The sequence below is a fragment of the Carassius gibelio genome, chromosome A14 (assembly GCF_023724105.1).
Source record: "Carassius gibelio isolate Cgi1373 ecotype wild population from Czech Republic chromosome A14, carGib1.2-hapl.c, whole genome shotgun sequence".
Taxonomy (NCBI): domain Eukaryota; kingdom Metazoa; phylum Chordata; class Actinopteri; order Cypriniformes; family Cyprinidae; genus Carassius; species Carassius gibelio.
In genome coordinates, this window is record NC_068384.1 from 1,744,635 (window position 1) to 1,758,241 (window position 13,607).

General features: G+C 35.7%; 2 protein-coding genes across 2 annotated transcripts; both read left to right on the plus strand.

The window, feature by feature from the left end:
* Positions 1 to 1,497: 1,497 nt before the first annotated feature.
* LOC128027133 (hepatocyte nuclear factor 3-gamma-like) lies at positions 1,498 to 4,782 on the plus strand. Its single transcript, XM_052614438.1, has 2 exons — positions 1,498 to 1,815; positions 3,483 to 4,782. Exons 1-2 carry the CDS (start codon positions 1,756 to 1,758, stop codon positions 4,548 to 4,550), a joined length of 1,128 nt encoding a protein of 375 aa, XP_052470398.1. The 5' UTR covers positions 1,498 to 1,755; the 3' UTR covers positions 4,551 to 4,782.
* Positions 4,783 to 10,112: 5,330 nt separating this feature from the next.
* On the plus strand, positions 10,113 to 13,144 carry LOC128026959 (probable palmitoyltransferase ZDHHC24). The gene is made up of 5 exons (XM_052614261.1): positions 10,113 to 10,266; positions 10,499 to 10,551; positions 10,629 to 10,900; positions 11,032 to 11,309; positions 12,278 to 13,144. Exons 1-5 carry the CDS (start codon positions 10,260 to 10,262, stop codon positions 12,568 to 12,570), a joined length of 903 nt encoding a protein of 300 aa, XP_052470221.1. The 5' UTR covers positions 10,113 to 10,259; the 3' UTR covers positions 12,571 to 13,144.
* Positions 13,145 to 13,607: the final 463 nt, after the last annotated feature.

The following is a 13,607-nucleotide window of genomic DNA, read 5'->3' on the forward strand; positions in this document are numbered from 1 at the left end:
TCATTTTTTTACCTTTTGTCATTTGAAGAACCTTCTTTCACCACAAAGAACCGTTTGTGAAACAGAAAGGTTCTTCAGATGTTAAAGGTTCTTTATGGAACCATTTAAACAAAAAGGTTTTAATGAAAGCACCAATATTTTGAAGAGGGAATGAGTCTTTAAATATTCTTGTGTTAATGCCCAGTTGGTGATTTAATCAGTAAGTTCTTGCCATTTCTCACACCTTGGGAAGGCCTGAATAGGATATAATTAATTGTCTTGTTTTTAAAAACATTTCATCAAATGCAGGAGGCACTTAGCACTAGATACACCAGTTTTGTTTTTCAAAACTGACATTTCCAAGTTTTGAGGATGGTATGAATATTTTGGTTTCTCCTTTGTCAATATGAATACACAACTCGTTATGTCTGTTGTGTTAGAGCAGGAGTGTTTCTTGAGGCCTCTGGCTGAGCTGAACTGGCAGGCAGATGAGGGTGGTGCTTTTAAATGGCACACAGAGTAAATGTTTGCTTTCCATCAATAAAAATGACACCCAACACCCCCAATCCGCCAAACAGCTGTCTCCCACAATGGAGAGGACTGAGATGTGGAGGGAGAAAAAGGGAGAGGGGCGAGTTGTGACCACTGAATGAGACACAATACCAACTTTACAGACTGAAAAAAAAGAGATGCACATGAATATATTTTAGCTCAATGGTATTTATTTCATATCAATGTCAGAAATACAATTTAAAATTAATTTTAAAATGAAAATTAAGGGGCAATATTTGACTTAATTTTCAGGAGCATTCACCTCCAAGAAGAACTGATTCTTTTCTAATCGTACGAAAACATTAGTTGTGATCAATTTGTCACATATAATTAATAGATGTATTTGAGAATTTGTATTAACCATAAAAACTCATTTTATTTAGATGATAAAATGCTGGTCTAGGCCTAGAATAAGCATTTTTGTCACTATGTTATTTCATTTTTTGCTACTGATTATTCCACATGGCCATAGTCTTAGTTAATGCTACAACAAAACCATGAATTATGCTAAAAAGATTGAAGAAAGAAAGAACATTGTAATTTTACGTTATCAAGAGAAATCCTGACCATTTTGTTATAGTGTTATCTTGGACGTTTTCTTAAAGTCGTTTAAACACATTTTGATCTAGGCCTATCGTCATGGGACCCGGGCATAGGCTTTTGTCCTCAAGGACATCATATTTTAGTGAATTTCTCTGAGACCACACGTGCCACAGTTTTAAGTCTGGATGTCTGACTCTTATGGAAATATAATGATGTTTGGTAACTATCATTAAAATCTGGCTCATTTTCAAATTGTTTGTCGTAAATAAACAAATCGGAATATTTATGTTGCGAAACGGCATAATTGTCAACTTTCTTTCGGTTTTCAGGTGGGTATAACTGGCCATTTTGTGACAATAAAGTTTTTGAATTGCTCAATGGAGTGAATGAAGCGGTGTAGTAGGCTAGTGTGTACTGTGTAGTGTTCAGGGGGCAGGACGCTGGTCAGAGGGCGGGAGATCAGCGCTCGCTCATATATGGGACTCAAGTCTGTGAGGAGCAGCTCAGCTCATTACTCCCAAACTTTCCTGACTGGACACCTACAGCAGTTTACCTACAGCAGTTTACACAGCATGCTCTGTGATACTCATTGAGATTTAAGTCTCGTTTTACTTGTAATTCACTCTGTCATTTTGCATAATTAATTAAATACTTAGTCTGTTTAGTTGAATAACAGAAGACATGATTGACGAAGTGAAACGGGAGAGAGGCGATCAATGGATTTCATTTTACTCCAACGAGGTATGTTCCCATGGGAGAAAACATTTTATTCGATTTACCTGTCATTTATAATTTATAATAAAGTATATTTAATAAATATTCTTCCCCCACAGTTTTAGGGAGAAACTGCCTAAATATTTAAATTAGTTATATTTATATATTCCCCAAACCAGTGGCAACTAATATTTTACTATAGGCTAACATTACGATTAGCCTAAGTTACCTTCAACCTTTTTTTTTTTTTTTTTTTTTGCTCACCTATAATTTATTCAAACACTAATTTCAGCTAAAACACAACAGATCAGAACAAAACCTTTTAAAATATTATAATAGTCCAGAAACAGGTGACATTTGCCGTTTGAAGCTTTTTGTCTGTGTGTCTAGCTGTTTTCAGCGTGTCTGCGATTGTATGTGTGTGGTCTCGCGGCAGTTAATTGATTGACTCTGTGTGTGATTGTGTTGAATGTCTCGCGCTTTGACACTCGTGCATGCCTTACAATCGGCCCAGCACGGGCTCATAACCAGAGGGGCGTTTCGGAATCCGAAACACGAAAGCGGGGTTCCGACTTGAAAGGGCCGAGTTATTACGAACGCCCTGTTCATCGTGGAAAAAAAGAACAACTGAAAACATCAGTCGCTCCCCCAAATATCCCTCTGTCCTGAGATAGAAAAAAGGCCGACGGTGAGTGACTTAAAAAGAGACAAAACAAGGGTGAGAAGAATAGCCGGGCTAGCCGGATAATGGGGTTATCGGCTGGGTGGGTGGTCAAAATACATTTACATGGGTTACCCATTTAAGGCGCCAAGGTTTGGTTTGGAAATAAGGGATACACAAGAATCATTGGACGCCAACGTCAGCAATACAAGTCATCATCGTCGTCAAAATTCATATTTCGGTTCTACTGCACACTCCCATAACAATTATACATAATTTTAGGCTAGGAACCGAAAAAGTTGTAGATTATTTTACTGTTTTTTTCGTAATAATCGTCACTTTCACGAGTCCAACAGATGCACACAAGATGCCGAATATAAATATGTTTAATATTAATATTAATAACCCAAATATGGCAAAACCAAAAATCAAGTAAACTCTTAACTCTATCCTACAAAGACATTAAAGGGATACTCCATCCCAAAATTAAAATGTTGTCATTAATCACTTAACCCCATGTCGTTCCAATCTGTAAAAGCTTCGTTTTTTTTTTTTGGAACACAATTTAATATATTTTCAGAATTAGTTTTAAGCATTTAAAATGTCTATTTTATAAACCACGTATACATTTCTTTATAATACTTTATTTGAAAACTAACTATAATACATTTGATCGCTGTTAATTGTAAAATCTAAATAATGCACAAGACAATAACAATAAACATTTAAAATTATTGGTGAGACGTTTTGTTAGATATATCTCTCTCTATACTATTCCAGCTGATTTTGATTTGGTCAATGAAAAAAACCATCATATTAGTGACACATTCAAGTTGCTTTTAATGGAATATTATTAAATATATAAAATACTAAATAACAGATGAAACAAAAATGGCTGCATTTTTTCACATTATCAGTGTGATTTGGGGCCCAAGGCCTTGGTTTATTTTAGACTCTGGCCCTCATATTACAATAATAATAATAATAATATTCTCAAATTTAATGACAATTTATTAATTTTTAATATTTTTAGGTATATTATGGAGCAGACAACCAGCCGTTGGGCACCAGAGGATATTCCCCCCCAGGACATCACTACCAGAGTTACGGCCCACCGTGTGATTCAGCAGCTGCGGGAAACACCGGGAGACTCGGAAGCCCAGTGGGAATACTGCCTCCACCAAACCCCAAAGGATACGCTGAGTGCAGCTCCAGTGAACCTGAGTTTCCAGCACTGAAATCAGTCTACAGACGGACCTTAAGCCACGCCAAGCCACCATATTCTTACATCTCTCTTATCTGCATGGCAATCCAGCAGTCGCCAGCCAAGAGACTGACACTGAACGAGATCTACGACTGGATCCGCCAGCTCTTTCCGTATTACAGACAGAATCAACAGAGATGGCAAAACTCCATCCGCCATTCCCTGTCATTCAACGACTGCTTCGTGCGTGTACCAAGATCACCAGACTCACCAGGGAAAGGCTCGTACTGGGCCCTGCACCCAGACTCGGGCAACATGTTCGAAAACGGCTGCTACATGCGTCGCCAGAAGCGCTTCAAGTGTCAGAAGGCGACGTTGCCAAACAATTTGGATGGAGAACCTGTAAAATCAAAAGGGAAGAAAAAAAAGGTGGAGGTCAAGTCACTCAACTCTTCTTGTAAATCACCTGTACCTCCTCCAAGTGACACCACAGCACAGCATTCAAGCATTTTACCAGTGTCCTATCCTGAAACCAAAGCTCCTTCTCCTTCCCATCTTCATCAGCACCTTACGCCCTCACACACTTTATTTCCTACCCAGCCTCCAGAGATCTCAACACACCTGCCTTCCCTTAATGTCCCATTCCCAACAATGTCCACTCCCAGCCTGCAGCCCGTCCCGCCGGCCTCTATGGAAACCAGCTTTCACTGTGAACCTACATCCCAACACTCCATTTCTGTCCAGCGACTTATGGACTTCCAGTACTGCGAGACTCCGGTGAACTACCCAGTTTACTGCCAGTCTAATTCCCATCCCAACCTCACCTCGTATGCAGGAGACTCGGTTTACTACCCTGGATTTAGCATGTGTCCTGCTCCTCTTCTGAGTTCCTCCTGACTAACCTCCTATAGTCTATTAAGGGCTTTAAAAATGGATACATTTCTGTTTAGATACTTATTATTGCTGTATATATTAGCTGGACATCTCATAGCTGGAGAAGTATCTGTTATCTGATGCTGAAGGATTTCTTTGATTCTGTGGGAATGCTTCAAGTGAATTCAGTTGAATTGAAGGTGTTTGAAAATACATATGTGAATTCCTTGCTGTAAATCTCAAGTAAAAATTTGAACATTCCAAAAGGTGTTAATTATTTGTTTGGTGTGTGTTTCAAGATTATAATCAGACTTTCATGCTTCCACATTTTTTACTGCTGCATTTTTTAAATTCCTCAAGAGAGTGTTTGGGGAAGAATCAACTCAACAGAGGCATTGTCCTGCTCACATTGTAAAAGATAAACATCATTTCCTGTCTTGACATTCCTCACACTAACCTGAACGAATCTTTAGAAACTAATTAAAAATATATTATAAAATGCACAGTTTGTGTAAAATAGAGCAGACCCTGAAAAATAATATAATAATAATAACACTTATTATTTTTATTAACAATTATGAAAAAATTGATAATATAAAATAAATTGATGAATATTATGCACATCCATTTAGTTGTTAATATGTTTTTAAAAAAATCCATATTTCTGGCATGAAAATAACAAAAATAAAACTTGATTAGAAAATGTCTAAGCAGAAAATCAAGCAAAACAATAAGAATAAATAATGCATAAAAATCATATATGTACCAAATAAATAATAGAGGAACATTAAGATTATGCATATTAATTTATGAGTATGAGTTGGAAATAAAAATGTACATTTATGGCATTTATGTCTTTTAATGGGCAAATAAAATAAGTTATAAATAAAATTATTTTATCGTAAAACATATAAAATAATTAAATAAATAATTTACCAGTATATGAATTACAAATAATAATAATAATAATGGCACAAACATGTATCTAAACAAGCAGAAAAGCAAACAAATAAATAAAAATACTATTGTATTATATTTTATCAAATAATTAAATAATATAAAATTAATGTATATAAGGGGATTGTGTATATTACTTTACTAGTGCATTAATTTGGAATAAAAATGCATGTGTATGAAAAAAATGCTACATAAATTACAAATAAAATGAAATTATATGATAAAATTTATTAATAAAAAATTAATTTACAAGTAAATGAGAAAAATTTAATAAAAATGCTTATTTATGACACTTACATGTCCCTAAACAGTCAGGAAAAACCTGACAGATTCATTGATGATATAAGATAGGTTAGTGGTTAGTGTCCAGACATGGCTTGTGATTTTGACTAGTTGGTGTCTCATGGGCTGAATGCTAGCAGAAGAAAGGTTGCAACCCCCTTCATCCACTCCTAGCCTAACCTTTGATTCCTGGGTAAGCAGGGTTATGTTGAGTGTGTGAGAACAATAGGAAGACACTGGTCTTAATGGTGGACCTCCCCAAAGCAGTATCTTCTCAACAATAGGACACAGGGACACCCACAGCGATCTGAGCAGAAGCCACAGACGCCTCAGTGTGTGTCCGAGATTCAGAGAGAAGGCGAGACATGAGGAGTTCATGAGATTTCATGGTTATGATCTATTCCTGCACAGATTATTGCCTTCTTTAGAAATCGGCTCACAGCAGATTCTGCTGTATGTTGATGATGGATGACTATGGCTTTCTAAATATCTAAAGAGTCTGGTTATGTGTATTCAGTTCTTAGCATTACAAGGGTGTGAATGTGGATTTGTAGGGTGTGAAGATGCATTCTGCAGGTCATCAGTTGGCCAGCTGTGAACGCAGACTGTGTGTGTGTGTGTGTGTGTGTGGTGGGGTTGGGGAAAAAGTTTGTCAAATTCAGTTCAGTTATTCTGATTAGTTCCATTTATCTTAAATACATAGCAACATTAAGCAATATATATTAATAATTACAATAAATGTTTATTAAGCACATTTAATTTAAAATAGAAAACTGTTACTTTATATTGCACTAATATTTCACAATATCACTCTTTTTAACGTTTTTATTATTATTATTAAAATAAATGCAGCCCTGTTTAGCAATAGACTTCTTTAAAAACACTTACTGACCCCAAACCTTTGAACAGCAGTGTGCAATAAAAAATAAATAATAAATGTAATAAATCTTAAATAAATAATGCCATAAAGTTATTTATAGTTTATGAATAAAAATGTATATATGTAATTAAATTCAAACTGTATAATTATGTTCTGGTCCTTTTAAGCGTCACACCTTTTTGTTTTTGCTAGTTCATTTTAAACATGCATGTGTTGCAACAATGCTTAAAAGAAAAAAATTCATAGGTCATAAAAATAATCTGCATGCTCAAGAATGGCAACATGCTGTTTAAACCAGTACAACATTTCACTCCACATGGACATGTCACTTCCAAAACATATCAACTAAACGCAGAAGATAATATTTTATTTCATAAGCATTCAAATGGCTTCTTTAAACATCTGATGGAGGTTTTGTTCCACTTGTCAAAAAGCTGGCATGTGATTGGCTGGAGAGTGGAAGCTACCCTGTTGGCATGGCAGCGGCCGAACAGACCAGGCCATGTTGTTTACACAGTGGCCAGCTTTTTATTGCCTGTCTGTGCCTGCGCGTCTCCGTTAGTGTCCCTCCGTCTCCTTTCACAAGGGCTCGGGTAAATATGCCTGTTCAAATAGCCATCACTCAGAGGCAGTGACAGGCCTGTACTCCTTCCCGTAGCACCCCCTCTTCCCCCGAACCCCCACTCATCCCCCTCATTTCAGGCCACGCTCCCCATCTGAATGAGAAAGTGCTCGAAAATCTTGCTAAATTTAAAATAATGCCAAAGAATTCAGGTTAAACACTTTCATTCCCTATATGACATTACTAATACATGAATTTAGATAAATTAAATGCTTTACTGTTTTAGGAAAATGAAACCATTTTAGGTATGTGCTTAGAATAAAATCTATAACATGGCTTCTTTCATTTAACATCATCCACTAGTCATCTCCTCTATTATTCTCTCTTCGTCTCTGGATCCACCTGTGTTTGCAGAGTGACAGTGGTGTGGTTCTTTCAGGACAGTCAGATAAGCTACCAGCAAATAACAAAAAAAGATGAGGGACACCCAGCATCTATTTATCCCTTTCTTTTCTCTTTCATCCCTTTGTAATCTGATTCCTCTATTCATTGCTCGGCCTTGTGGCTCTCTGGCTGGTCTGAAGCTGCTGTTTAGGGCGTGCACCTTGCTCATTTTCTGAAAGCATCGAGTTATTGCAGCTTCTGTCCAGCGTATTCATCCATTGTTGGTTTCCCCTTTCCATTGTTTCCAATTTATGATCTAGTTTCTGGTTTAATCTAGAAGTGGTCAAACTCATAATCAGACTCCACTATCTCATCTGTGGCTGCAGGATGGTTCTTCTGTGCTAGATTTTCCTCCTCTGAACCAGAGGGTTGATCTGGATAAAAAAAAATTAAAGAAACAAAAACAAAAACAAAAAGACTATAAAACCTATGCTGATTGCAAATAATAAAATTTCACTAACTCAAGGTGACTAATATAATGCTGAATAGATAGATAGATAGATAGATAGATAGATAGATAGATAGATAGATAGATAGATAGATAGATAGATAGATAGATAGATCTTTAGAGATTATTAGAGAGATACAAATTCAGAAAGGTTAGTTAAACACAAATTCCCTTACTACAGAATGATGTAAAAGAGCAGTTTATGTCGTAGTTCCAAACTTGTACTTTGTTAAAGGCATAATGACAACCACCATTCACTTTCATTGCATCTTTTTTACTAAGCTACGGAGGTCTTTCATTTCACATAACCACATCTTCTACAGATGATACTACTTTAAGAGGTATCAAATAACATGAGGGTGAGTAAATAATGACAGAATAGTCAGTTATGTGTGAATCATCACTGTAATATTTTTTACAGCCTTTGTGAACAAGCGATAGCGCCCTCTCATGGGTTTTAACGGTAAGGGGGAGAACTGGAACGAAGTTTACATCACGGAAAATTTGCGCCACAAGACCTCGACATCACAAACTAAATTATTCTAAATAGAAAACGTAAAAGTAAAATAATAACTGAGTAAAATAAAAATAAAATAAAACCGATCTGGGACTGGTACTGGGACGAAATTAATAAAATAAAGTGCAAAGTGATCACACGAGCACTCAGAGATTGTCGTATTCCTTCCTTTGGTGATTGTCATGGCTCTCCTCCTCACTCTTTGTAAAGGATGTCATGTTAAACTCGCTCTGAATGGCTGTCTGCTTTCTCTCAGACAACAGTGCGGATTATGAGATTAGGGATTATTCTTTGAGATTGGGGTCAAAAGGAAAGGGGTGGTCAAAGGAAAATTGTGGTTGTCTGTGTTTAAAGATTACGTCTTACTATACTAACATCAAGGCTTTGACATTTCACTATATTTTACAACTTTAGATTATTTCAGAGAAAACCGCTGCTGCCACATCATCTTCACAAAGAGCATTCTTCAAATTACAGTTAATTATCTGAAATCTGTTCTTCAAATCCAATTTATCACGTTATACATATTTTTACAATAGTTTTTGAATAAAAAAACTGAAGAAAATGAAAATGTTAACATCTCCAGTTTAAATTTATGTGTGCATGCATTTACGTATTTAGCTGCAAAGACTTTAAGGCATATGTCTATAGCCTACCGACTTTCATAAAATAAAATCACTGGAGTAAACCTTGTGATTATTAGACACGGGCTCCCCTGCTTGTTAAGCGATCCAGTTCTCAGGTAGGGAGGGCCAAATGACTCAAAATTAAATAATTAAATAAATGTTTAAATATATAAATAAAACGTTAAATACATAATGAAATATTTAAACACATAAATAATTGCATAAATAAATATTAATTATTTTATGTATTCATTCATTTCTTTATGTACTTATTTATTAATTAATTCATTTATGTACTTATTTATTTATTCATTGGTTTATGTATTTATTCATTAATTCATTTATTTCTCCCCTCCACGTTTCATTTCCAGGGTTAGGGATGTGTGCATGTCACTTAGTGTGCAGTGTCACCTTTCAAACTCAATTTCTTTGGTCCTTTTTCTTGATTTTCGCATCACGAGCTATGGCTGAGGATGGTACAGTAAAATATATATTTTGTTTTACTTGTATTAAAATAATGTCATAGTCAACGTTTTGATTGATAACTTCACCTGCAAGAGTTAACAACAGATCTTTTACTGTACCATATCCTCAGCCATAGCTTGTTTCGAAAACCGTAACCCTGAAAATGAAATGTGGAGGGATGAAATAAATGAATAAATAAATAAATGAACGAATAAATAAATAAATAAATAAAGACATGAATGGATAAAAAACAATTATTTATTTCGGAATTTGTGCATTAATTTATGTATTTAATTATTTCAATATGTATTTCACAATTTATTTCAACATTTATTTACATTTGGAGTAATTTGGCACGCCATAGTTTCTGTACAATCACCTTATTTCCGGGAACATGGAACTCTTGTAGAGTGTCATTTGTGTTAGAGGGACCGATTCAGTTGCAACACACATATACATCAGTGCCATAGACAGTAAAAGAAGTGTTAAAGACAGCAGCCAGCAGGGTATCATTGGTTCTGCATTTATCGTCGAAAATATACTCTGAATGGTATGACAGGTCGGTATGCATTAATAAAAGGAAATCGTAGCAGTGTTTTATAATTTTTAATCGCTAGCTGCTGTCAGTGTGACTGGAACATTCAGTCTTATCTGTCAGAGTTTGTAATGTCTGTTACTAGTAAGCTTACTTATTTGTAACAGCTTCTATAAATGTCGTTAAACCAGCAGACTTTTGAGAGATTTTTTTAATGCTTCCCTCAATTTGTCATCTTTTTTATGTTTGTGTTCAGATTCAAGCAAACGTGAATCGAGTGGCTTTACATTTAGGAAACAGGTTGATCAGGTAACGTTAGAGTCTCACGCAGCAGATGATTCAAAGCTGAAAACATGGCCAGGTTCATGAGTAGACTGTGGTGTAAGGTGGAGTCGTCCGGTCGTCATCTGCCCATCGTTCTGAATGCTGTGCTGGTGTTCTCCATCACTGCTGAGGTTAGTTATTTGGTGCTGGTCGAGGCTCCCCTTGAGCCAGAACAGAAGAAGACTGAGTGGTCCAGTATGTGGAAGGCCATGCATCTCTTCGCTCAGTACTTCATGTTGGGAAATATAACCTGGAATGCCTCTCTGTTTGTCAAAACTAACCCCAGTATTCGCGGAGTGTTTCTTGGAGGCGATGCATTGGGTCAAGGGTGGAGGTAATTGGTTTGTTTTGATTTTACAGTGTTTATATAGCATTTATTTCTGCTTCTAAATCTCTGTTTGACATTTTGTGGCATTCATGAATTCAAGTAATGAAATAATTAGATATTTTGTTCTTTTATTATAGGTACTGTTACAACTGTGAGACACACACTCCTCCTCGGTGCTCACACTGCTACGATTGCAATGTGTGTGTACTGCGGCGTGATCACCACTGTGTGTTTTTTGGCCAGTGTGTGGGTTTCTACAATTACCGGTATTTCCTGACCTGTCTGCTCTTCATGTGGGCAGGGCTGCTCTATGCAGTATTCATGAATGCTGAGGTTTTCATTGTCATCCTGAAGGAGGGTGTAACATTTCACAGTGTCTTGCTCTTGCTTATGCCCTGGATAATGCTCGTCTCTGGTACGTATGAAATTTCTTATCAGTGTCTGCTCTGAGAAATGTATAATGTCATGAGAAATCAAACTTTCCTCCATCTTTTGAAATGAGAGTTGAATGTGCTGTGAATATTCTGCACATTTTCTAAGTCAAATTTAACTACATAGTCAAAATCTCAACAATGATGAAGGGCTTGTGCAGCTCTGGCTTCACATATTCCACATTTGTTTTTTATACTATACGTGTTGTGGTGCCCTGCAAAACTAAATACTATTTGTAGAGTGCTGATTTTAATATGGTGATATTATCTTGGCTGGCCTTTTTCTTTATGTGTTGCTCATTTATGTCATTTTGGATAAAAGTATCTGCTAAATGAAAAACTTAAAATAACATAGAGGAGGATGTTTTGAAAATGCAAGTGTGTTTTTATAGACTTTGGAGTTGTTGTTTTTTTTGTTTGAGGGGGGTAGAATTGAATATTTATATTCAGCAAGGATGCATTAAATTGATCAACACAGTAAAGACATTTATAATATGTAACAAAAGATTTATTTTGTAAATAAATGCTTTCTGTTCATTTTTTTTTTTTTTTTTTTGCTTTGCCATCACAGAAATAAATTACATTTTATATATATGTGTGTGTGTGTATATGTATGAATGTATATATATATATATATATATGTTTGTATATGTATATATGTATATGTATATATGTGTGTATCTCTCTCTCTCTCTCTCTCTCTCTCTATATATATATATATATATATATATATATATATATATATATATAGACAATTGTAATAATATTTCACGGTATTACAGTTATGAAAAAGTCTGTTTGACCCCATATTTTTGAATAGCTGCAGCAACAACAACAAAAGTTAAATTCTAAAATTATGATTTTTAGCAAAAAATTTAATTAAACTTAAATGTATTGTATGACCCCTTTTAAATTGTCACACAAATACCCATCTGTTTTTCTTCCACCACAGGACAAGTGACGGCACGAGCGTTTGCTTTTGCATTCATTGCCGACACTTGTGTAGTGGGCTTCCTATTGGTTGCTGCCTTCCTCTTTTTTCATGTGATTCTGATGCTGAGGGGACAGACAACACGTGAATGGTACTCCACACGGAAGCCTTACAACCTGGGAGCAGTGGCTAACATCAGGGAATGCTTGGGCAAGTACTGGTACATCTGCTGGCTCTGTCCTTTGATACCTTCCCCGCTGCCTGGAGACGGCATAAACTTCAAGGTGACTGGTTCGCTTGAGCCCATGAAGTAGGATGTGCACTGATAGATACTTTCTCCTTGCAATTTTAATACATTTGCCCAGCTGATGCAGAATGACGTTGTTGATCCTGAAGCAACGGTTGCTCACACCAAACAATTAGCAGCTCTTACCAGCTTTTTTTTTTTTAATCTGAAGAACCAGCAGGATTTCGGATTTCACTTTACAGTTTGTTTTTGTTCATTACAGCACTCTTATGGTTAATTGGTGTTAATTTGGTGTATGTAAAGTACATAATTTGAAATATTTTATGCATTTTTTTTCTCCCTTGTTCTGTTGTGCAGTCTTTGCATTCGTAAAGCTAAACAAAATTTGGAAGGGGATGTATTTTTTCTGATTGAATTGGTCATACAGTCATTGATGTGCCAAATATCTGTTCAAACAAATGTGAATGTGCTATATGCCAAGCTGTCTTTTTCGTTTGTCCTGAGTTATAAAACACATCTTTTTTTTTTAATGATTGAACTGAATATTTTTTATCTCAAGTCTTATGTTTATATTTGTTATTTTGAATCTGTACCAATTGTAATAATCTTTATTTACAATAAATGCCATTTGGTTTAATTAATTGTTATCCAATGCAGTGATATTCATTTTTAGATATATCTTAAAAGGATCACCCAAAAACGAGAATTTGATGAAAATGTACTATATTTCAGGTCATCCAAGATATAGATGAGTCTGTTTCTTCATCAGAACAGATTTGGTGAAATTTAGAATTGCTTGCTCACCAATGGGGATCCTCTGCAGTGAATGGGTGCCGTTAGAATGCGAGACCAAACAGCTGTTAAAAACATCACAAATAATCCACACGACTCCAGTCCATCAATTAATGTGAATCAAAAAGAGCTGTGTTTGTGAAAAGCAAATTCATTTACTAATTGCAGTTGTGTGGTTTTTCATTTTTGAGTGAACTGTTCCTTTAAATGTCCAAATTGTATTATTGACTGTTTCCATGAATGTTGTCATCCTTTCAGAAACAACAAATATTTTATCAGTAACCACAAAACATACTTTCGCCCCTAATATGT

Coding starts and splice junctions, on each gene's coding strand:
- LOC128026959 (XM_052614261.1), top strand. Junction 10,901..11,031: donor GCATTGGGTCAAGGGTGGAG/GTAATTGGTTTG, acceptor CTTTTATTATAG/GTACTGTTACAACTGTGAGA. Junction 11,310..12,277: donor CTGGATAATGCTCGTCTCTG/GTACGTATGAAA, acceptor CTTCCACCACAG/GACAAGTGACGGCACGAGCG.
- LOC128027133 (XM_052614438.1), top strand. CDS start 1,756: ATGATTGACGAAGTGAAACGGGAGAGAGGCGATCAATGGATTTCATTT. Junction 1,816..3,482: donor TTTCATTTTACTCCAACGAG/GTATGTTCCCAT, acceptor TAATATTTTTAG/GTATATTATGGAGCAGACAA.